The following is a 25848-nucleotide window of genomic DNA, read 5'->3' on the forward strand; positions in this document are numbered from 1 at the left end:
AAAGCCTTTCTACAAATTATTTTAGTACATTGTTCTAAATATATAGAATTTAATTTTTTATTGCAACATTTTCTTTTGAGTGATATTTTGATAGAATTCAGCGTATCCGATTCTATGTTGTACTGCAAAACCTAAGAAAAATTCAACTCCAAACAGTGAAGCGCTATATTTTTTCTTAGCACACCAATAAGTTTATTGATAAAACACCTTCTATTATTATTGCTTGAGTTGAGGTTTAAGCAATAATTTTCTAATTATTTTATATTCTACACAAGAGTACTTTCACAAGAGTATAACTCAATTCTCGTTAGAATAAAATTATTTATGAAGAAATCTCAATTAAAATATTTCTCTCACTATATGTATATAGTTCTCTTGGGAAGTTCATCTTCAATTTTGATTATCTCTTTAAAACCTCATCATTGGAAAGTCGTGCTGGGGTGTAAGAAAACAAAAACAAGATTCTTCAATTAATTTTCACGCGCTCAAAGCGTAAAAAGGCTATCTTTTTTTGTACAATAAAACACTTCATTCTTGAGTCTATCAATTTATTCTTAATTTTACCAACTAAAACGTAATAATTTCCGTGTATGAACACCATGTTCTTTGCAATTAGAGACTAGATGATGATGTATATTCCTCAAAAAAGATCTTCATCGGCTTTTCATCACTACACCACACCTTGGGAGCATGAGTGATATTGGATGTTTGAGCAAGGTGCACAGAATTGCTTCTCATCTAACCCAGATCCCTTTAATTAATGCAACAAAAGATCGTGATCTCTCAATCGAGAATTGTTCTATAAATCTAGAAAGAGTTGTACGGTGTAATATTGAAGCTATCACGGTGGCTTTTTTTTTGCATTGTGAATCAATCAAAGTCTTATTCACCCAAATGGAGCATTTGGCGGTTTATCCGGTAGCCACTCTTTGCAATTGCTAAGATTTAAACCAAAATAATGTTAGATGTACTAAATTATTCACACAAGATAATTTGGTATTTTCATAATACAAAGGGGGCAATTTTGTTCATCAATTTTGCTTTATACAAAACGATTCTTCAGCTGTTTTTTTTTTCAACTTCAGCACAACTATCTTTTTCATGATTATTCAAGCGATTGTCGTTGAGGCCTCTTTTCCCGCCATTTGAATATCTTCTTCTTCGTCTTGGAAGATGAGAGAGAAATGAGAATTTCTTATTGCTCGAAATGTACAGAGAGTACTTTAATAGCAATTGAATAGCCTTTGTCCATTTGGCCGGGAATTGGCAGTCCTAAAGGTGAAACGGTCAGAGATAGAAAATTTGGGACTTCGGAGACCCCTCAGTAAGTCGATGTTGAGGCGAAACGGTTGGAGATGGGACTTTTGAGTCTTTGGTATGTTCTGCATTGGGTGCACTTACGAATGGAATTTGATTCTCAAACTGGAACTCTATTTCCACAACACGTTGTTGACGTTCGAATATTTGAACGCAATTTCGAAAATTTATACCAAAACTTTCACATAAGTAGGGAAAATTTATGAAATCATTCTGAAAAGTTGTCAAAAGAGTAAAAATAATAAGCGTCGTTGCTTCGTTGTTTTCTTCACAATAAATTAAAGACCGACAGTGGCTGGAGCACTTCGAAATTTAAACATTAGAATTTTTCAAACTCTAATTGTAAATGCTAGTTTTTGTGTTCTAAAATTCGGAACGAAATCTCGAAAACGATTCTAACATTTTTCATTTTCTGTCATGTTTTCGAGATTATCCTAATGCGAAGGTCATTAAATGTCAATCATGTAGGTAAATGCCACTGAATTATTTGTTCTAACGTTTTCAAGATTAAAGATTAAATCCGTTATAATTAGCGTATTTCTTAACCGAACGGGATAAGTTATGATTCATTTGAAAGGTCTTCGATTTCCTTACAAATTTAAATCGATGAATGTGTAAAAATATGAATTTGAAAAACGGAAAATGAAACAATGTGGAATCGTTTCCAATTCTAAATTTTGACATTTTCTCATTGTATCCTTATAAAGAAAAATTCTCCCGAGGGGAATATCATTAGGGGATTCTAAACATTTTCCTCCATATAATTTCATCCCTTTCTGGTTTTTGAACATTCGGGATTTTGGCTTTCGGTATTTTAACTTTCGGGATTTTGGCTGTCACCGGAATCAACACTAAGAAAAGTCGATAATACAGTAACTTTTTGATGTGCTTCTGCATTACCGACTTTTCCTTTTGTTGTCTCGACTGTTTTCCCTAGTCCTTGTGGTAATTTAAAGCCATCAAATAATCGTTACATGAACCAACTAAAAGAACAGTCGATAATGCAGGAGCACTTGAGAACAGTAAAGTTCTAAAAAATATTCATTTTTCATTACAATATCTCCATTACCGAAATCTAACATAATTCATGTGCTTTAAAACTCATTCGAGCATTCTGCAAAGATTTTACACTTTGCCATTTACAATGTAAAGACCGTTAAATTAAAAATAGGCACAAATACAAACTATGCAATATAGATAGAGACATTTGTGAAAATTATGCCTCAATCAGAAATTTTTTCAGCAAGGCCAAGGAGAAATTCTCCTAATAAATAGGAATTACCCATCAAAAAATTACGCCAAAATTGGTATAATGAGAAAAATTATTTGATTGTTTGGAATTTGGTTCATTTGACTCTAATCTTCCGAAGATGTCGATAACTTAGAAATTAAATTCATCGGTGAAAGTGGTTTATGCTTCATGTTTTAATTTTTTTTCTTTCTTCTTGGTATATGGCTTACCAACAAAAAACAATTTGAATCTCTTTGGGTGATTAATTGTTGTGGGTGGAGTGAGGAGCATCATAAACGATCAAACATCCATTTCACTCTCTTCAAATGATGAAATATTATTTTTGCAAAACACTATGAAGAATTTTCTCTCTCGAACCTATTTGCCCAGCACAAAATGAAGCAAACATTAAAAATTAATTAGTCAACTTCAGGCTTTTGTGCCCAATTAATTGACTATCTTATGGGTGTTCTAAATGGCATAGAAATTCCTCCGTGCAAACACGAGTGAGGTTAAGAAAAAAAACTAACCGCGAGCAATGGTGCAGGTTCATAAACGAAAATCACTTTTGGAGAGTGTCTAAGAGTAATTTTGAATTATCACGAATATAGCGCTGTTGAAGTTAACTACCAGATTCTCAAATTAATTGCATTGTTTTATGTAGGTAAATGTGAAATGTTTTAGGTGATTGTAGGTTATACAGTTACTGACGTTCAAATTCAATTGTATCCTGCAGGATGTAGCGACATTTTGCGGGAATTTAATAATAAACTTTTGAGTTTTGAAGGAATGCTTATAATATTTATGATGTTTTAAAATACATTTTCTGGGATAAAAATATATAGCTTGTTTAAAAATTAAATAGGGGATACTAAGGCACCACCGAACATGGGGTAGAACTGAACAGTGATTTTTATTTATAAACTATGTCAAATATTTCTTCAGTAAACAAGCATCCCTATGGTGCCTATAAATTTCTATAGGTCTCGTTCTGTGAAGTCCAATATTTAATTAAATCTAATTAATTCGATGTTACCCTGTGTTCGGTGGTACCCCAGTTTCCCCTAAGTATCGCATCTAGGTGGTGAACAAGTATCGTCAGCGAGTGTACCGTGAGCGGCAGATCGCACCGATCAGTCTCCATGATCTCGTTGATTGCGCGATCAGTCTGCGGGATCACACTGATCGCGCGATTAGTCTCTAAAATCTCTCTGATCACGCGATCAGTCTCCAAGATCACGCTGATTGCGCGATCAGTTTGCGGGATCACACTGATCGCGCGATTAGTCTCCAAAATTTCACTGATCGCGCAATCAATCTCCAAGATCTCGCTGATCGCGCGATCAGTCTCCAAGATCACGCTGATTGCGTAATCAATTTCCAGGATCGTGCTAATCGTGCGATCAGTCTCTAAGATCGCGATGTTAGCGCGATCAGTCTCTAGGATCGCATTGATCGTGCGAACAGTCTATACCTACAGGATCGCGCTGATCGGTACCCAGAATGAACCATGAGTAGAAGACTTGTTTACTCCCTGACCGCATCCTACTTCTGATTATGTAAGATCAGAATCGCAGAAATTTGGAATTGAATCACTAAGGACTTTGAATCATTTTGGATTCAGTAAAGAAAATATTGCTTATAAATTTTCTATTTTCTCTTTAATAGTCTCTAAAACTTCAAATTAAAATGCAAGTATTGCAGAAGCTATAAAAGGTTTTAAAAACTTGTAGACAATTTTAATTTATTAGAGAATATAATTTTAGGTTACTAAAATATTTTGAATATTTAGTTCAAATAATCTAATCAAGCAAGGTGAGATATATTTTTTAGCTTAAAAGCTAGCAATTATTTTTAATTGCGGAATTTTCTAATTGCAAATTCTGCCAAGAAGAAATGTTGTTTAAATATTTATATGAGTCTAGTTGATGAAAACAACGTACTTTGGTGTACTTTAACATCACTATGGGTGTATGCCACAAAATAAATTTAGACATATTTTCTAATATTGCGTGATTTAAGATAATAACACCAAGAATTAAATTGAAGTTGAAAAGCTTCAGTAAAAGTGATTTTTCTGTATTAAGAAGTTGCATTCAAGTCCTAATTAAAATTGAGCATGACTTTTAAAAAGAACTCTCAATTCAGACAATTCTTCTTCGTACAACTTTACAAATTAATTAATTCATTTCCAGCAATGAAAGTGAGCCCCAGAACTTTAAAGAGCCCCAATTAGAACGTCGCTACTGCTCTACACTTTTCTCACGACTCATATTCTGTGAAAGAAATGATGCTATTTACTCGTCTGCCGTCGTGTTGACTTAATTCTTGTAACAACTTTATGAGAGACACGTTTCTTTTTATTTTACATAAAGTCATTTGAAAATGGAGCCATTAGCATTCATAAAATGATAGAATAACCACTTTTCCATAGAGTTTTTTTTGCCGTTTTTTGCTCATGAGAAAGCATTACCTGCAGTGGAAGGTGAAATAGTGTCTGAAAACCCTACTTAATCTAATTAAACCGGTACTAATTGGAACTTCGGAAAAACTTTGTGTTTTATGCAAAACTGTTTTAGTGGACCAGAAAAATGGTTTGACTTGCATTTTTTTTGTAAGGGAAGTAATACACTAAAAAGTGATTTATAGTTTTGGTTCGGATGAAATTATCTTGCAAACATGGGCAAAAATATATCTCACAATTAAAATTCATTAAAAAATGGCGGAAAATATTTTTGCAAATGAGGGAGTTGAAATAAAGATTATGTGTCTGACTAGCGTACCGCTCATGCAGTATTGCAGAGGCTTATGTCGATTTTCATCAGGGAGTCATGCGATAAGACCTTTAATAAATATTTAGTCTATTTAGGAGAAATCTTTCTTTAACTTTTTTTCTAGATCAGAATCATTAAAGAAATATGGGAAAAATATGAATTGTTTAAAACCAGAGTATGTGCGAAGCCTTAAAGACTTCCACTAATAATCTGAGAAGCTCTATTTGCAACTTTAGTATGAGAAGAGCTTTACAAATTGATGAAAACCATGAAAGAACTTCGTGTTATTTAGAATCTTGTCTTGCCGAAACAAAGCACGAATAATTTGACACACAGTTTGAGTTTAAAAAATTCAAAAATCATTTTCGAAAACCAGAAGAGCCATTCGTACTTTTCGTTTCGTTCGAATGGTGGCCGAAGTATTTCTTGTTCGAATTTCGAAGTATTTCGGGTGTTAAAATTTATAAGTTTTTCTTTGTTGTGGGGAAAATCAAAACGATAAGACTCGTTTTATTGTAATTTTTCCCTTATAAAAACTGAGTAATGCACTAAAATCTCTCAAATTTGAATCTCTCAAATTCGAACGGCGGACGGACCGTTGAATTTATAATAATAATAATTATGTGCTGCTTCCTGAATATTTACATACATTATGAGCGAATAAAATGAAAAGGAAGTTCGTCAATACGAAGATTTGTGAGAAAGTACGAATTTGCGAGGTGAGAAATATCAAAAATACCCTTCCAAGCGTTCAAATTTGAAAGTCTCCACAGTACTTTTCGAAAATTCGACTTTTTGAAAATTCGATTCAACATATCGCTTGCACAAACTGGCAAATGTTCAAATGATCGACTCCCCACCCGGCAAATTCTGCAGAATTCTGCAGAAATTCGTCAGATTTGAATTACTAACTGCCGAAAAATCAGCAGAATTTCTGCAGAATTTTGTTCTAAGGTGGATCCGATCGTTGTATGAAAATTCTGCAGAATTTTCTGCAGAATTTCTATAGAAAATTTTAAAATTATCGGCAGAATTTCTTTAGAGTATTTAGATGATTTCTACATTTCTTCTACCCTTTCTAATGTTTCTAAACATTATTTTAACTACATAAAAATATGTATTTCAATTTATTTAAAATTCAATTTTTATTCAACAATTTTACGTCTTTTTTTACAATATTATTATAATGTTATAATACAATATTATTAAATCAGCCATAATAGAAAATACGAAGGGGAAGAAAATGGTTAGAAAACACGAAAGAAATTCGCGATGCTCACGAAGTCGCACGACTATCCCGAAGCCACACGAAGTATCCGATTGAATGACAAGAAACGTTAAAATTTCAAAAGTGCAGAATTGCAGATCGAAGTTTTGCTGGGTCCTTCCTCGATAAACTTCAATTGAAATTTATCGAGAATTGCCGCATATCGCCTCACACAGTGATCCAACAGCTAAACTAGTGTTAGCAAGTATAAATTCAGTTAATGATAGCGTTTAAAAGCTCTATTCTAATATTGCTAATCTGTCAAATATCATTCATTAAGTAAAAGTCACCTAAATCTACTTTATATATTCTTCTATTCTAAACCTCTGATTAATCCTTATAATATACTCTGAATTAAAGATGTAGCAATTAAATCAAAATTGGAACACTTACTTAAATTGTATATATACCTGTATTTTTAATGGAATAAATATAAATTTAAAAACAAAAATCGAAAATTCCAAACTACCCGTCTGCCAGATAAGCGTAAGTTAAAGCCTGAATTAACCCCTATCTTTCATATCTTGCTCTTAAGAACCTCTCATAGAAAATACTCCTTACCAAATATATGTGAAGGACATTGTTTCGCGCTCGTAGTGGCGAGCATCGGAACTAATAAAATAATAATATTATTAATCGTATCGGGATATATTGTTACAATGTAATCATGTTATATTGTTGTTGATCTCGTGTTGGAAGAATCTGCTAAGTCCGTTTGTAGACCACCCAAGAGTACTTTCCCCACAATGTGGATGATTCTTTTATGCTCCCGGAGTTGTTGGGCAGAGGCAGTGCATTTGCATTACGTTTTATTTTGTGTGAAAATGTCTTTTTCTGAACATTCAGTTGTATTGCACCGGACGGGATTCGAACTCACAACTGTGAGAGTTGAGTCAGAGATCTCATCCGCCCAAGACCAACGGTCTTGCCTATTGCGCCACTGAGATCCCCAATAAAATAACGGTCCCTGCCATTTTGCTCAGTTGTCACTGACAAAATTGATTTTATCTAAGAGAATTTATTGTTTTAAAAGTTATTCAAAGGTTTTCATAGTGATTTCAGTGGATTTTCCGCGATTTTTTTTTATATTATGAATTATGCGACGATATGTTGTGTGTAGAGAATTGTGCAGTGATTACGCGAAACAAGTCGTAAACTTAAAACATGTGTTTTCATTTATTTCTCGTGGATATTTTCTGGAGGTATTTTTCAAACGATATGTTTTTGCTATTCTAAAGTGTTCAATCGGTATTACTGGTTAAACGAAACATATTGTGCTTGTTCCTTCTTCCGTTTGTGCAATATTTCGAATTAAATAGAGGAGGTGTCAAAGGCAATTTCATTCGTCCGCCATTGATATCCGTGTAAAAATCCAGTACTTAATTAAGACCTACCATTCAAATCTTAGCGTTAAGGCCTGAAATAGTTCACAAAGCTCAGTGTTAAATAATGTCTTAGCGTTGGGGCTCCTTACCCTGTGTCAAACGGGTACGTTTGAATTCTTCGAAAACCAACGACTTTTTGTGCAAATAGAATTCCACTTACCTTTTATCTAATACACTATTGCAAAATCAAATTCCAGCTATGAACGTATGTATCCAGAGAGCACCAAATGCTAATCGATTTCAATTCAGCTGAAATATGTATTTTCAGCTGTACTCCCTCTAACCTTAAAACGACACTCGCGAGGCAGTGTCATTTCCATATTTGGTTAGCACTTTTTATTCAAGTTTCGACTTAGCAAAATCGACAAGTGATTGACTTAGCAAAAATATGCTGAAAACGCTGCTTTTTTCAGTTAATTGTGCTCGCTAGGTAATTTCATTAATACTTATTAGCTACGGAATAATTCTTTGTTCTACAAAGTCGTCTCCTAAATACTTAAAATAAACATACGCCTCTGTAATTCTTAATGAGCGATATAAAGTAAATTTTCTATAAATATTGAGTTTGAGAAAAGTATAAAATCATTGTGTCTTTGAAATTCAGATTAAATACGAGAGATAACGGTTGGAAAGATGTGAAGAAAAGAGTCTATTGTAATTAACCTGAGGTGAATCCCATATGAGGGTGATATTTGCAATTTATTCAAAAAAAAAAAAAAAATGTAGCAAATGAGACAATTACAAAATCACACATTTCAATTGTTAAGTTTAATTTTTGAAATTGTCTTTTCATTTTGTGCAAATAATTATGGTTGAGAGGGCATCTCCTTCGCGAAATTGGGAATAAAAAGATAATTTTAGCAACAAATAGACTGAAGTGAAATGAAGAAGAAAAGACTCCCATTATTGTGATGTTTGATCCATTAAAGAGTAAATACCATTTTCTTTTAAGAGACTTTGCCTCATTTTGCTCTTGCCACTTCACTCAATTTATCTTTTACTTTGTATTAAAATTAGGTGAATTAATTTAAACCATCGTGAGTTAGACGTTTTCTGTGCCGAACATGGTAACTTCCAGAAGCACATGCAATTTGTAATTATTTTGTACAATTTCGTGTCTTATTTCCTCAACTATTTGTTTACATAATTATATTCTTTGCAAAACCTTGTGCGAGTGCATTTCTCTGGGTGATTAACGATCTTCGTTCCACGTGAAACTGAATACCTTCTCACACTTGGGAATAAATCGCCCAAATGTAGAGGAATGAGTAGATTTTCTAGTCAGAAAAAAAAGAAACCAGTAAGATCTTCAGCATAAAAACCTTTTACGATACATATCGAACATATTGTAACATATTCCCAATACATGGAATTTATAATTGAGAATCATATAGAATTTTAAAATATATAAAAGTCAGAAAAAAGCATAATCGTATGTCCAGTGAATGAATTATTTATTCAAGTATGTTTTTTTTCCTTTTAACGAAAAGAGTACACAACAACTTTTATATACATACCGTTTTTTTTTTATCTGCGTATAAAATACATGTATTTTAAGGTATCCATCCATCGATATCTTATCGCCTATGAAAGAGCAATATTCTTAAAGAAAAAAAAATCTAACTAGATAACACTTCTTACTTTTCATTTTTTTTTTATACATTCAGGTACAATAATGTTGAAGTATAAATGTTGGAGGAAGGGGAGAGTTCCCTTCAATTTCCGGTCTTATTTATTTGGAAGGGGAGACACTATATAGAACAATTTTTCTCACTACTTTAGCAATAATTTATGGGAAAGAAAATAAAAGTTATAAATGTACGTACTAAAAGATACTAAAATTTTTTGAATCAATCAGAATTAAAGCTATTAGATTTATCTTCTTAATATAAAAGGGAGGTCATCGTTTTTTTTTTCGTTCTTATTTTTGCGAATGTTTCTCAGTGAAATAAATTATTAATAAATACACTTTGTAGGCATTCTCATGATAAAGAAAATATACATATTAGTTGGTTAATTAGCTCGTAATTCTAAGTATTTGTCGCATTGTACATCAAAGTCGTCCATTTTGGGGAAAAATCAATTATTCGTTTCTACTTTTCCAAATCCTCAGCCATACAATACCCCGAATAAGTTCTAATATTGTCCTGGGCGTAGGATTTGCCAACAATAACTCCCACATCTGTATGATGTCGAGGACAGCGATGATTGTGAGGACATTGACAAAGGGGATTCGTATTGACTTCATCGAGAAATTCTCGTCTCTTTCGTACTGTGAACAATTTGCATGGCTCTTTTCTCTGGCATCTCAAACGCTGAAAAAGACACCCAAAATCCTATTAAAATTCAAATCGAGAAATTCACAAGAACTTTTGTATACATACACTCTGAGGAGAACAGGCAAAGAAGTACACATATCCTTGTCCATCCTTTTGACTTAGAGGCTCTCGTTTGATGAGATAAGTTACGGAATTTTTGGGGCATCTACAGTGCACGATTTGTTGTGTTGAATTGACTCCTGAGGTGGATTTAAGTGTCCAAGTGTAGTCCTTAAAGTATCTGAAGATAGAGGATTTACAAAGAATTGTTAGAGAATATCATACAGTTACAATTCTGAAAAAAGGATTAATAGTTTGTCAAAAGGATGTTATTATTATTACGCTTTGCACGGTCCCAAGCTTCATAATGACTAATTTTTTGCTATGTTACTGAATAAATGTGGTAAATATTTATGAATTTCTACCGGGGACTTCTGAACTGCTCGTAAATCGTTTAACCCACAAAGTTTGTAAAACTTTGTGCTTTTTCACAAACATTTTTCGTAACAGAATCACTTGACGAACAGTTTTTGTTCTTTAACAAACATTTATTCGTGCATTTTTATTTGAATGATAACAATTTACCAACATTTTTTGATTGTTTATGGACATTTACGAACAAATATTTGTAAAAGAACAAAAATACTTATTAAATGATTACATTATGAACAGTGTTTGCGGAAGAAGTAACAAACTTTTACGAACTTTTTTGTGGATTATACGATTTACGAACATTTCGCAAGTCCTCAGTAAGAATTCACAAATATTTACAAACAATTTTATAAAATATCTTTTTCTGTGTTGAAAAAAAAACCATCCGCTTGACAAACTTCTAATAAACAAATTACAAACTTTGTTTTTAGAGTAGGGGAAAGTGAGTAACTTTCGAATGTTTCTAGCCTTTAGATATTCCAATTTTCTTTTTCACATCCTGGCTACAGAGGTACGAAGACTCACCACCTTTCCTTATTCTTAAAAAAGTTTTGCTATTTCTTTGTAAAAAGTTTGTCAAAAGGTTGCTTTCTTCTATAGAGTATTAAATAAATGTTTTAATTAATCTACGGTCAATAAATTATTTTTTATAGTCATATAGTTATAAAGTATTTTTTATAGTAGTAATTTTTTATTTAAATTATTTTGTATAGTCCCAACTTGTTGCATTCAACCGGGGCATTAACCAAATAAATATTCTATTCTATTAAATTTTTGTCAAGAAATATTCTTGAATTTGTGGAAAAGTTTTGCCAAATTGGCGAAAGTACTTATACAAACTTTTAGCAAAAGACTTTGCAATCTTTTCTTTTTAAGCAAGCCATTATTTTTAAATGAAAATGATGATCAATATGCGCCCTATGTGCCTGTTATAGATTCAAGATTAAGATTGAGAATCAAGTTTTAATTCTTTGGTTCATTTAACGTTTACCGATTCTCAATTGATAGGAACTAGAAACCCATTTGTAAAATAATAAAAAGAAAATCAAAATGGTTTTAATAAGAGTAATAGACTTGATTTTCAGACGGAAACTACTTATCAGTTCATAATCAGCTCATTATCGGTACACAACGTTGCTCATAACACCTTATGAGTAACTTGTCCGAATTTAGGATAGAAAATATTTTGGAATTGGTTCAAGCTTGTCAAGAATTCCAAGACCTTTCAAACGTGTGCAAACATGACCCCATTCGCCTGATAAATGCACACAGAAAAATGGTAAATTCTTTAACAGAAACACCCAGGAATTTAATTTCAAATCCCATCCAATGAATGCCAATGCCCTAATTCTAAATCCTCGATCATTTAGTTTTAGTTGCAAATCTGTAGACATTTTTCATTTCCAACTAATGCTGAACTTAAGTTCCCGATCTCTTAATTTGAAAGAACTAGGGATTCTAGCCCATTTCTTTCGCTCAGAGCTTCTAAACTTAAACGCCTCAGGGATTCACGTCCTATTTAAGTTCCCAGGATCTTATATATTCTTAAATTTAGAGTCAAAATTTTTCTGTGTGTGCGCTTTCCATAGCCTTTTTTAAATTTTAACCTTGAAAAACCGCACTTAGAAATAACGAACAAAAATTATTGAATAAAACTATAAACTAAAATCTTAGCTCATTTGTACTAAATTGTTTAAACTTTAAACCTCAAGTTAAGCTATAAGGTTAGGTTAAGCTTCAAAGCTGAATTCTCAAAAAACAATTACAATTGATAGTCTTGTCTGTTGCATATTTTAAGATATTTCATGATTTAATTTAAGATGTTTCATCGTACGATATTGGAAAAAAAACGTTAAGGCTTTAACAAAATTTTGCAAGACTGTCTTAAGTCCAGGATATTAGCCACGTTCCTGAATATCCTTTTTGCTTAAGTAGGTAGAAATTACAGTAATGCTTCAAGATTTGTAACCTCATTTGCCTTTAATATGCAATCCTAATGCCCTAAACAGATTTAAAGCTTAAGCCGAGAGACGACTTAGTGGTACACTGATGGGGATATAGTCTAATCATTATTTTGATTATAATCACGTTAAGCTATCTCTTGGCTTAAGCCGTAATGCCTTATGCCAGCTTCAGACAGGAGGTTTAGCTCAATTTCGGAGGTCTCAAAAATCTAAATAACAAGCAATTTTACAGATTTTTCAAAATCTAATGGATCATTTGCCCCTTAATATCCAATTCTAAACTACAATTTTTTAAAGAAAACATGCCTGATAAGGAATTAGAGGAGTTAAGACAAATGGCTAAGCCTTTGTGGGGTGTCTGACACCCGTTTTATACTCACTTCCGACTTAAGCTGAGACACGGCCTAATCAAAATTATAATCAATTCAATCAATCTTAATTATAATCAAAATAATGATCAGATTAGATTTCCATCAGATTCTGGCTTAGTCAATATTAATGTATATATGCATATCGCTTTCAATTTTAAAGTGTTTATTTGGTTTGAAAAAAAATTACCAATAATTTAGATTGGAATTGACCTAAATGCTATATGAAATATGTAGAATGAACAAGTCATCTTTAGCAAACGATTATTATAAAATTGTCATTAATTTTGAAATTACTATATGTCTCGAATTCCTCTCTAAATTTTTTCAAGCATGATTTAAAAGATTTTTAACAATTTTTTTCTAAATATAATTTTATAATAGATTAGCAATAAACAAGCTGCTAAAAATGTCTTACTAAGGATTGTGTAAGCCGAGATGCACAACAAAATTACATGGTTATAAGGGAAGGATTTATAATTTTGGACAGTTTCTGAATTTGGACACTTTGAGGGTAAAATTGGACAATAAAGATAAATTGATTAAAATTATAGATCTTTATTCCAATATTTAATGAATAATGAACTCTGTCTAAATATTTGTTCTTTTTGGAAGATTTTAACACTAAATTCGTTAAATTTCGAATATGATTTGAGTTAAAATTTCTTTGTTGAAAATTCAGTGTAAGCAATTGCTTACGAGAAATATGACACAACTTCGTGTTTTCTTCAGTTTGATTTAGCTCTGGTGAAGTACTAACAATTTTTCCTCGCTTTTTTTTTATTAAATATGTATTTATTAAATATTGTGTTGATTCACGTTAATGGTGATTTGTTCATTTGACCTGAAGAGAGATTTGCCTTGTGAATTACGTTTTTCGTGTGAAAAATGGGTAATTTTCTAAAAGATTCTATATTCCAAAATAATGAGCCCTTCTCCTATTTTCTTGAAATCAGGGTTTTTGCCACGGGATTACTCATTCCCATTTTTACTGACAAAAAGTTTCTGGTTTCCCGTGTTTCGCTATGCAAAGAATGGGTTTCTCGGGTTTTGTGAAGCGTTTCTCAATATGAGTTATCCATTGGTTTTTTGCAAAAAAGGTTTGGAATTCATAAAAATTATTAGAAAAAAAAATTAAAGTAATTAGATACAGCACAGGACTGAAATAACAGAATAGGTCTTATAGGATGTGAATTAGGTTTCTTGTAATTTTTTGCCAGTATCTGGTGTATATCTTGGCTGAGCATTTTAATTTAATGATGATCATTAATCTTATTCTAAAAAATCGCATAAAGTGCATAATGAATTGCATAATACGATAGGGGGAAGTGCGGTACATTTGCAAGTGGGGCACCTTTGAAATTAGTATTTTTCACCTATTTTTAAATAAAATTGAGCCTTATCATGATATAATTTAGATACACAAACAGATTTAGAAGATAATTACATTATGATATGGCTCAGTTCCACTTAAACATAGGAGCAAATTTCAAACTGCCCCACTTCCCCCTATGTCCTTTTTGCTCTGAATTTCTCATCTTTAGTTGGAATATGATTGAAATTCTTTTTACCTAATCCAAAGCGTAACCATTCGAAAAATATAAATATTTGTATAATTAAAGTAAAGACCACTTTTGTAAATGGGTTTAAACCTCAAATCTAAAGTCTGCATAACAGGTATACAAGACATCTCTTTCCGGATTACCTTTTCACACAATAATCATTTAAGAAAAAAAAGACACCTCATTCACTCACCGGCAGACTGGCAATTTATGAATGGGACTGCAGAGTTTGTAGTGCCTGGTTTTGTCTACAATTGTGTGACCATCGTCACTGCCAATGGCGCTCGAGCATCCGCCAATTGTGGCAAAATCCCGATGGGATGCATGCCGAAGTCTCTTGCTCTCGTGCAGATCAGTCGCCGTGGCTGTTAGATGACTCACAAAATCCCTCTGTTTATGAGCCAGGCCTTTGCTGCGATAGTAATAGTGTTCTGGCTCATCTACACCACTCAGGACAATGTCATCCACATGATAGACAGCTCCGAGTCGCCTCAGCATCTCCCTTGTGACTTTCTTGTCAATCGTGGGATTATTGCTGATCTTCCGCAGGATCTTCTCCAGCAGATCCCCATGCTGGTAGCTGATGTGTTGACTGGGGTAGTTGATGGTGTTTGGACAGCGACACTGACGCTCAATCCAGGGTGTCTCGTAGAGATCAATCTTCGAACAAACGGCATTTGGCACACAAACGGGAAGATCGCTCTCCGACGACTGTTTATCGAGTAACCATAGTTGATTAGAATTTGCAGATATAATTCGAGGAATTCATATAAACTCAATCTCCTTGACGTCAGAAAAAATGTATTTATGACCTTTACGTATTAAGTACGTATGAGGTTTTTAAAATTTTTTTATCTCCACTTAGAACTTTTGATCTTCGATGAGAAAAAAGCAATATTTCGCGTTGCAAAACAGCAATTATAAAGTATTTTTAACGTTTTTGAGTGTTTTGCTTTTGATAAGACTACAAATTGCCTTTTTTTTACAAATGCGTTTTTATTGAAAGAATTTTAATTATTAGAATAACTACTTGAGGAAGTTTATCACCTATTACGTGATCATTCCGTCTTCCGACAATTTGCCAAAATATTTTCTAACTAAACCTCATTTTGTCAAACGTGAGACCAATAAAGAAATATTGGGTTGTTTTTGCAATCAAATCACGTTTCTGTGATTATTAAATTACGCATCGAATAAAACAATTTCAGTGATTTTATTTGGCATTTGAGTGATTCTATCTTGGGAGATTCTGGTGTCTCCAATGAGGAAGAAAAAAATATCACATTTTGATCCATTGATGGAGGAAGTTATATCGCTTCCCATTCGCTCCAGTGAGCAGTTTAATTCAATAACATAATTAAATAGCAATTTAATGACATCATTTATTCATCGCAAGTCGAGTGCGTAGATATTCTGAGAAGTTGTTCTATATTGTTCTGATGAACATTTACGATATTTCTTTTTTTTTCTTACATAGAGTCTTTTCCATGGAATTTAGATTCAACTTAATTATGCTTTCCTAAGTGTTTTTCTATTGGTTCGCCAATTGATTTTATTGTAAGCACACATTCATGATGTTTTTCTCAATGAATTTAGCGCGAAAAATCGGGTCGATTCATACGATGAGTGTTTCGCGCCTTTTTCTCTCTCACAAGCTGTCTCTTTCGGAAGAAAAACAAGAAAAAGGATTCGAAAAAGGGGTCTTAGTCTTAAGTACCTCCTCATCCTCGATATTAGCATGAGAGAAATCACATTTAGAGGATGAATGATAAAGAAAAAAATAGAAGAAACGATATAATTTCCTAAGATGGTGCCTTCCGTTGTTCATTTTTTGGGTGTCGTGTATTTCATTCAATAAATATACATGAAAAATAAAAAAAATAACGATAAAAAGGCCTCCAAAATAAATGCGAGTCAATAGGATTGGGTTGAGGTGAACGATGTTGAGCTGGAGGAAAAAGGTAAATAAGAGTTTAAAGGGAAGTACATTTAGCCTAAAGCAAAGGCCCAAGAAATAGAAAGAAAACTGAAGAACAAGATTGCTCTCTTCAATGTATATAGCGACAAGAGGAATAATATATAAAAATTCCGTATAGGAATGAATGAGGCGAAACAAAAACGAGAAGATTATTAAAGTTGTGGAGGGCAAAAAAAAAAGACAGGAGGTAGAAAAAAAAAGACGAAGAGGAGAACCTTTTTTAAATAGGTGAAAAGAGTAAATGTGCTGCTATGCAACCGGATGTCCGGTTGCCACATATGTATGTTCTTTATAGTAAATAAAACATGACAAAAAAAATCTCTTCAGATTTTCTTCACCGTATGCCATCATCCAGAGCTGGAATGATCTCAGATGGCAGATTGAATGGTAGCTCTGATGATATCTTGGATGCTGCACGAGAGCGTTGCGTAACGCCTTTTTTTGAAATTTTGAATTTTTGTCTAAATTTTACGGCAAACACCTGAAGGCCATCTACGGGAAATTTAGTAAATAGAAGACTTTCTTTTTAAACTTTAACCTTATTATCCTGGTATTATATCAAGTAAAATAAGTAGAGGAGGGTGAGGCAGATCACATTTAGAGAAAAGTCGGGCATCTTTGAATTTAGGGCAGCTTTGAACTTGGGATTTTTCTGCTATTCATAAGAGGAATTGAACCTTATCATGATAATAATTTAGCTTCACAAAATATTGAGAAGCTAATATTGATATAGCTCAATTTCATTTATCAATAGGAGAAAAATCACTATTTTAAAGCTGCCCCAATTTCAAAGGTATCCCACTTCCCCTACATTACCTTTGAAAATATTTATTACATAATAATGTAATTTTATATGACTTGTGATTCGTATAATGATTTGGTCCATTTTTATTCGGGAATTGCCTCATACTCCTCTATATTAGGAAATAAAATCAAAATTCAATTAGCAAAAAAATCATTCTTCACACTTATTAAAAAATATGTTTTGAATATCACCTATTAGAAGTTACAGGGACAAAATTTTAACTAGGTATAATTTTATTTCGAGTGCAACAGTTTAAAAATTTCCCTAAAAATAAAGTTGTAAAACGAGTTGTGCTTCCGTTACATCAAATTAATCACTCAAATTCTACTCAAATACGCAATATTATATATCCTTGAATCCTGAAAAATGATGTTGAGTAAATGAACAGGTGTAAGAGGTAGTCCAAAAATGAAAAAAAAAATCTTAACAGATCGCTTAAATTATGCTTCTATTGAAATACATCTTGGAAAACTTTAACGAAATTATAATTAAAATGATGGGGTTTAAACTTATCATTAAGGTTTATCATTAAGGGGTTACGTGGGTCAAAATACTGGAAAACACCATATTTTTTCTGATTTTATTTCGACATAAATTTTTTTTATTTATTTTAAGTTCTTAAGCATATAAAAGTACAACCAATACAACATTTAAACTATATTTTCTGAAATTTTCGGAGACTTATTTTGAAAAAACCATGTTCTTCCGGAGTCAAGATTTCTCATAGTGTATTCATTGAAAATACACGTTAGATTTTTCTTTAATGAAATTTGGATTTCTGGCAAAATTTTATTTAAAAAAATAAAAGAATAAGTTGTGACCAAGCTAAAAAATTCTACCTTTCAAGTACGAGTTTAACTCATCATCTAACAGGAAATATTTAGTTTTTTGCTGTCATATGAATACACTATGAAAAAACTGTCTCCAAAAATCTGTTCTGTAAAATAGTACACTTTCATATACTTAAGAATTCGATTTAATTTTTTATTTATTTTGTTGAAAAAAGACGTCAAGGAAATATTCTGTTTTTTTTTTACAATGCGCGACCCACGTAATCCCTTAAATATCCAGGGCAAATGATGCATTATAATTTGTAAAACCATAGAAATTGCTTGTTATTTAGGATTTTGAGACATTTCGGAACTAGGCGAAAGCTCCAATCTGAAATCCGTATAAATCTTATAAACTTAATTATATTTGAACCATTTATTTTAATATGTAACAATTTAGCAAAAACTCTTTATTAGTTGCATGAAATAAATATTTTAATAAAATAAATCTTTAAATGATAATCTTAAATTCGGCCTATGCTTCTTAGTATTCTGTGATAAAAACCTTTAATTTTAAAATGTCAAATTTGATCAAATCAAATGATCAAATCTTCCTCTTTTATTTGTTCTTTTTTCTTCTTTTTTATGGTTTTCTTTTTCTCTTTGCCCATCTGTAACAGGAGAAAATCGCAAAGTTCTGAATTAGATATCATTCATAAGTAGAGTAAGGTAAAGTGCTTTTAAGTCGGCTGGTTCTTCAACTAGGTCGGTGAAATTACTTAACCAATTTTTTTTGAACGTTTTTTAGTCAATTTTTTATGTAATATTGACTGATTTGCATTATGTTTAATAGTATAATAAAGTATTAGATCCGCTAGATCATATTATAGCAAATCTAAGTAAATTGAATAAATAATTCCACTCAACGAGTTGAGAAACCGGTAGTTGAGCCAACTACAGGGCACTTCACCTTACTTTACCCTAGGTTTTCTTTAATTTTAAGCTTCTTATATCTAGGAATTTAGAAATTAATTAATTAGAACCTTTTGTGTACAAGTATTATATGAATAAACTTGTGAATGAGTGTTTGTTGACTATAGTGTTATAGTAATAATTTTTTCGTCTTGCTAAGACACTATAAGTATATTCCCATTTTTAAAGTACAACAAAAATAGAAACATAACTTTTGTTAATTTAGATTTCTTACTGATTAAATGTAATGGTTTTACTGACTGAGTTAAATTATACCTATTCTGAATAATTTTAATTTTTTAATGACCATAGATTTAAGTTTTTGTTAGATATTTGGTGTTTTCCAGAAAATATTACGTATTCAAAATAACAAGACAGTACTACATTTAAATTTAGGATAAAAATAATAAAAAAATGCAAATCTGATTGAAAGAAATCAGAGATTACTAAAGGAATCGCTTAAGGCTGATCAGAAATTGAAGAGTCTTTTCAAATAAATCCAAACTGTCAAGGTCAAATACTAAATATTTGACCTTTAAATCCTTCTTTGAAGAATAATCCAAGGTCATTGTGGTTTAGAAATTAAAAATCACGGAGTGGTTCTCAGCAAAATCACATGATTTTGCTGAAGGTGCATGTAAAACAAAGCGCAAAAAGCCTGAAAACCAGAAATTACCACCTTTAACCGTTTAACCTGTAGTTCGGTAACAACGGACAGACAAATGGGATAAGGGAATTTCTCGGAAAATTATGTGATTCATAAGAATAAAGATAAATTAATGGAATAGGATTAAAGATATAAAAAAATCAATTTCGTGCAATGAAAAAATATAAAACCAATAAAAGATTTCGTGGGCATAGCAGTGTTAGGGCCCTAATAGACTCAGGCTGATCTTCGAGTATATTTACACTGTGAAATTTTACAGTAAAAGATTAAACAAAGGAAACTTGTGCAACGGACATCTAATTGATGGCCCTAACCCCTTAGTTTATGATGGTTTGGAATAAATCTTTACTGCCAAATTTTACAGGCTAATTATTCTCGAGGATCAGCTTGAGTCTATTTAGGCCCTAACTCTAGGAAATATACCGACTAAGTATACGGATTTGAATACGTTTTAACCATATTATAAGGTAAAATTTTAAATTTCATGTAGCGTAGACGTTGAGACAAATAATTTAGAATTGGGACAACTTCCTGTAAACTTGATAAAAGCCAATTGAATAAATATTGAAAGTAATTTAGGAATTGCCGAGATTGCAGATTTACTAAATTATTATATGATTATCAAGGTCAGAATCTTCAAATTTGTTTATATACTCAAAATTTCTATTTCACCTTAGTTGGATTTAACACTAAACTTACCGACCGATTCCGGTTCGGTCAAATGACAGACCGCGGTAGGTGAAATATCCAACAAATTTTTGTTGAAAAGAGGAAATAAATAAAATTAAACACTGAAAAATATATTGCATGCATATTTAAAGAAATTCATAAAGTTTGATAGCCTCACTGTACCAATTAAATATGCGTTAATTTTTGAAAGTTTTTAAATCCGGTCAATTTGACCGATCTTGGAAGGTTTTAGTGTTAAAATGTGATTAGACATTTTACAATTATCTGGGTTTAAGACTGAATCCTTATTCCAGTTCTAGAATGCCTCAAAATCCTAAATAACAAACAATTTCATTGATTTTTCAAAATCTAATGGATTATTTGTCATTAATAATCCAATCAAAAGTCAACATTTTCCAAGAAATTCCGACTGATAAGAAATTAGAAAAGTTAGGCCTAAAGCTCATATTGTACGAGGTTTAGCCAAGTTTCCGAATGTTCTACATATTGAAAAAGGATTCCTAACAAGGTCGAAGGAACACCTAGTCCGGCAGGGATAATTTTGTTGGCAATTTAGTCAAAATATTAAAATGCATTTACCTACAAAGATAGGTGGTAAAATTTCATATCCTAAGAGGTACAAAATACGGTGCCAATAGATTAAGACACGAATTCTTAAAGTGTCAATAGGTGTTCACTCGCCCCTATCTATTTTTAAGTCAAAATTCTCCTAAAAATCTTGATTGAGCTGAGTCCCAAAGTACTTCCTTCAATTTAGTTCTTTTAGGTTTAATTTTGAAACATAATGTCTCGCTTATTTCATAAGTTTTGACTTTAGATTCAAGATTGTCTAGCTTCGCTCTAAATTTGAAAAAAAAACATGAGCCAATAGTTTAATTGGCAGTTAAGAAGACATTTCAATTGGTGCCTGGATTGGAGAATTGAGTGATGAACTCCTCGGAGCAGAGAGAACACGGGAGAAATATTGATTGGACATTAAATCAATTAAATGATTTACCCCGACTTGATATAAGACTCGTGGCTTGTTGATGGTATCTGAAGGTTGATTTTCTCTTGCAGTCGATCCGCTGTCGCTGCTGTTGTACTCGATGGCAAGATCCAATCTTTGATGCTTCACGAGATCCTCCACTTCGAGCACCTCCAGCGGAAGATGAACTGTCTCGAGTAGGTGAATCAGGCAAATTACCACAAATCCCGTTCCGGCAATTTGTAAGTACATTTTTCCTCCTCTTTTTCCTTATTTTTTTTTCTTGTTCTTGTTGTTTATATCCTTTGGGGCTTTAGAAAACTTTAAAATGGGATTTACTGCGGTCTCCTGAGGAGTTCAATTTTGGACTTGAGGAAAAAAGCTCTATATGTACTATTTGAAAATTGAACTGAACTAGTCCAAAGTGCTTTTGAATCTCTCTCCTTCGACTTTTCTGTCGTGCTTTTTGCTGTGGCTTTTTTTTCTCCTCCACTCTCCTATATGTGATATAACATATTACAACGTTCGATTTCAATGCAAACAACTTAAAATTGCTTCTGGAACTCTTGTTTGTTTATTCACTCTTTTTCTACTTCTTCACTTATGTGCTAACACATCCATTTTTCTCTCTTGGCTTTTCTTGTCTCTTTTGGGAAAGAATATTGTGAAAAGTGTTGAGAGTCGTAAGAATTTTTCCTGTTTTTCTTTTCTTTTTTTTTTTGTACAAAATATTCTTTCAGCGCCCTTTTTTCCTCACTTGGAGCTCTTTGCACGAGGGAATTTTCTCACTGTCCAAATGAACCCGCGCGATTGGATTTTAGAGTTTCATTTCTTTAAAAAACCGCCACAAAACTCTTACAACATCATCCACAACTCTTGTGGTGTAATTTAATATTCACTATCTCTCTCTCTGTCTCACACTCTGCCTGGGCTTTTCCAGAGTGTCCACCGGAAAATGCAGAAATTTTTCCCGTGGATCACGCGAGGGGGAAATCAAGGAAATTATCAATGGAAGTTGGTGTATTGGGCGATTGGGAGTTGCGAGAATCGAGGGAGCTCAATTCAACACTCATTGATCGACACAAGAATACTGAAATGCGCCTCCAATGAATCGGAATGTCTTGCCTCGTTGTTTGTCTCTCTTGCTCGGTTGTTTTTTTTTTCTCAATAGAGCTCCAGCCTTGCGTTTTCTTTAATATATAAAACGTGTATATTGAAGAAACTTGAATGAAAACCCATACATTCACATTTCTGCCTTATGTAGAAACATTGGAAAAAAAAATAGTGAGAGAGACAGCCAATGGAGAGTGAGATGGAACAGTCAGAGGCAAAGCCACATACTCTTTTACATGCTCGACCAAGAGTTGGACATCAGGTCAAAAACATTGTCTGATGTGTAGAGATTTGGGAATTTGGGATTTTTTGGTCGATTTTTACCTAAAACAAGTGTAGCAGAGACCTAAAGACAACCCCTAAATTTTAATTGATTCAAAAAGATTTGAGATTTTGCCTTACTTAAACCAGATTCGAAGCCTACACCTTTTAATCTGGATGGTAAACAAGAACTCTACCGAAGATTTTTCTCGAAAGAAACGACTTGGTGAAATTTAAATCCGAATATATGATCTCATATTAAAACAAGTGCATAAAGTTTGATAATGTTCAAATGAACAAGCCTTATGCCCTAGACAAACTTACGATTTAAGCCGAAGGACGACTTAGTGGAAAATTATGGAAATGTAGTTTAATCATTATTTCGAATATAATTAAGCTAAGCCGTCTCCCGGCTAATCCTCAAGTCTGTCGAGGCCTTTATACGGCCTTTAGACATAAGGTTCATCCATGTAGCTCAAGCGCCTGGCACGTTGGCCTTTTTATATGGAGCTATTTGAAGCCAATTCCTAAATTGATCTCGGACTCAGCTCACAGTGCTCCAAGGAAAAAATTTATTTAAACAAAAATTTAGTATATTTATCCCTCCATACGGAAAGGTATCTTATAATACGGAAAAACTTCTCACTTTTTAAATATTTAGCTTAACGATCACGAGTGCAGAAAAATTCCCATACGCATTTGTATGTCAAAGTAAGAAATTGGCTTCAACTTTGAAGGACACTTGCCGGGACTAGATGTAGCTATTTAAGGATATACTTCATACTTTAAGGATGAATGAGTCATGGGGAATCCACGCATTCTTAAAAGATTAACTGCTAATTTTTTTTAACCATGAAAAATAGTTAATTTGAATTGTAGGGGAAGTGGGGTGTCTTTGAATTGGGGTACCTTTGAAATTGGACTTTTTCCTATTTTTAAAAGGAATTAAGGCTTATCATAATACCTTCGTCATTGAAACGTCCTAACCTGGAGCTTTACTGTTTAATGTCCTATACTAAGGGCGCCAAAATAGAGCTCTAATAAACAAGGAGGTTAGGTACAGTATACTGACTAGTCGCAGTGTCCGGTTCTGTTTTTAGGACCACTTATCCTTTTAATAATATTAGTAATAAGGCTCAATTTCTTTTAAAAATAAGAGAAAAACCCTATTTTTAAGCTTTCCTAATTCAAAGGTTCCCCACTTCTCCCTATAGCACATTGTTGCGATTATTTATGTAATTTTCTGCAAAAAAGTAGGGTGAAAGGAACACCTACTGATACTTTAAGAACTCGTGTCAGGGCCTATTGATACCCTAATTTGTTGGAATACGAAATTTTGACATTTATCTTTATCGAAAAACGTAGATGAATGGAAAAACGCCATATTACTTAGGGGAGACCGGGGTAGAATTAGCCACCAAATGAAATTTTTCATTGCGTATAATTTGTACAAAAAATGTTTGTATGAGGTTGATAAATATTTCAATGGATAGTAAGGGAAGTATATATTTAGAATAAAGAGTGGTTTAAACAGTATTCCTTCAAAGACAAAATATAAGATACCACTATCTAATACTAGACGTGGCTAATCTGCCCCGGTCTCCCCTACATTTTATTAGGTACATGAAATGAATTTCAACATTTTGACAAAAGTGTTATTAGGTTCTCTGTCGAAGAGGTGTTCACTCAACCATAATTTTTTACATTAAGCTATAATTCTCGCGAACAACGCATGTGCAAAAAGACTGCAATATTTCATTTGTGAGCTTGGAGTTAAGTTGGAGTTTGGGAAGCCAAAACTCCGATTTGTCCGAATGTGATCGTTTAAAGTGGTTCATCCGATCTCCGAAAATTAAAATAAAATATATTATTACAACAGAAATTGTGGTGTTTTTCCTAGATCTTAGAGCTCATCTTGCCGTCAATTCGATAGTGAGTCATATTTACTCAATTTTTAATACATCTGTGATGACGTTAACCTATTATAACATTTTAATAGTTAGTCCAATGCCTCAAATTTCCTGAAAGGAGCCATTTAATTTCTATTAAAAATATTATATTTCGAAGTTAGAATACTATAGCCTGTCTGAAATATTAATCCTTTAACCTATACGAATTATAGAGATTACATATCAAGGTGAATAAACTAACGAAGAATGAAGAAATTAAGAATTGCAAATTTACCTATAAATCGCTTCTCGGCCTAACGGCTAAGATCAAAGTGTAAATTTACCTATACATCGAACTTAAAAACTCTTCGCGTTACATTTTATTTAAGTTGCTAAAAAGTAGTTTTAATACTTTGTAAAGACCTCTAAACACTAGGTGCAATTTGAAAAAAAAAACATTTTTTTAAAGAAAATTTTCTTTGTAAAAAAGTTTTAAAAATTTTTATTGTGGGCAGAAACGATAAATTTTTTTTAAAAAAGGTAATTATTATTGACGAAAATTACCTATAGTGTGTAGACGAAATGAAAGAAAAGTTCATGTATTATAAAATAAAAAACCTTTTAGGGAAAACAAGAAATCGTATTAATAATATTAATTGAAAATTGTGTAGAATGTTTTTTCTTGTATTCGCTAAGTTGAGTTCCGATTTCAAGTTTTATTCAAGAACCTCATTGTTAAGTATAAACTGAAACCCTGTTTTAAACTCAAGATTAAATTTTCTCTGAATATAATTAAAAAAAAAACAAAATAAAATCACAATTTATATCAATTTTTCATGCATATTTCAATAATCAATTATTATTATTATTATTAATCGTGTCAAGAATCGTGTTGAGATTCGTTCATTCCTTTTGATTTAAACTTGCAATGGAAGAAGGTATATTTTTTGTGCAATATCATAAAAGAACTATTTATTTTACTTCGAAATATTTTTCTGTTATTCAATTCTTAATTATTTTTTGAAAGGTTTTTAAAATAATTTTTAATAATTTTCAGTAGGACTTTTTCAAAATTCATTCATTATTTCTTGCAACAATTGTACAATCCTTAAAACAGA

The 25848-nt window shown here is 32.4% G+C and overlaps 1 protein-coding gene across 1 annotated transcript; it reads right to left on the reverse strand.

Moving 5' to 3' along the window:
• Positions 1 to 9411: 9411 nt before the first annotated feature.
• On the reverse strand, positions 9412 to 22622 carry LOC129799147 (protein giant-lens). The gene is made up of 4 exons (XM_055842824.1): positions 21498 to 22622; positions 14812 to 15329; positions 10359 to 10533; positions 9412 to 10289 (listed from the first exon to the last, which is right to left on the reverse strand). The coding sequence occupies exons 1-4, from the start codon at positions 21717 to 21719 to the stop codon at positions 10068 to 10070; spliced, it is 1137 nt and encodes a 378-aa protein (XP_055698799.1). The 5' UTR covers positions 21720 to 22622; the 3' UTR covers positions 9412 to 10067.
• Between the last annotated feature and the right edge of the window lie 3226 nt (positions 22623 to 25848).

Source organism: Phlebotomus papatasi, chromosome 1 (genome assembly GCF_024763615.1).
Source record: "Phlebotomus papatasi isolate M1 chromosome 1, Ppap_2.1, whole genome shotgun sequence".
NCBI lineage: Eukaryota > Metazoa > Arthropoda > Insecta > Diptera > Psychodidae > Phlebotomus > Phlebotomus papatasi.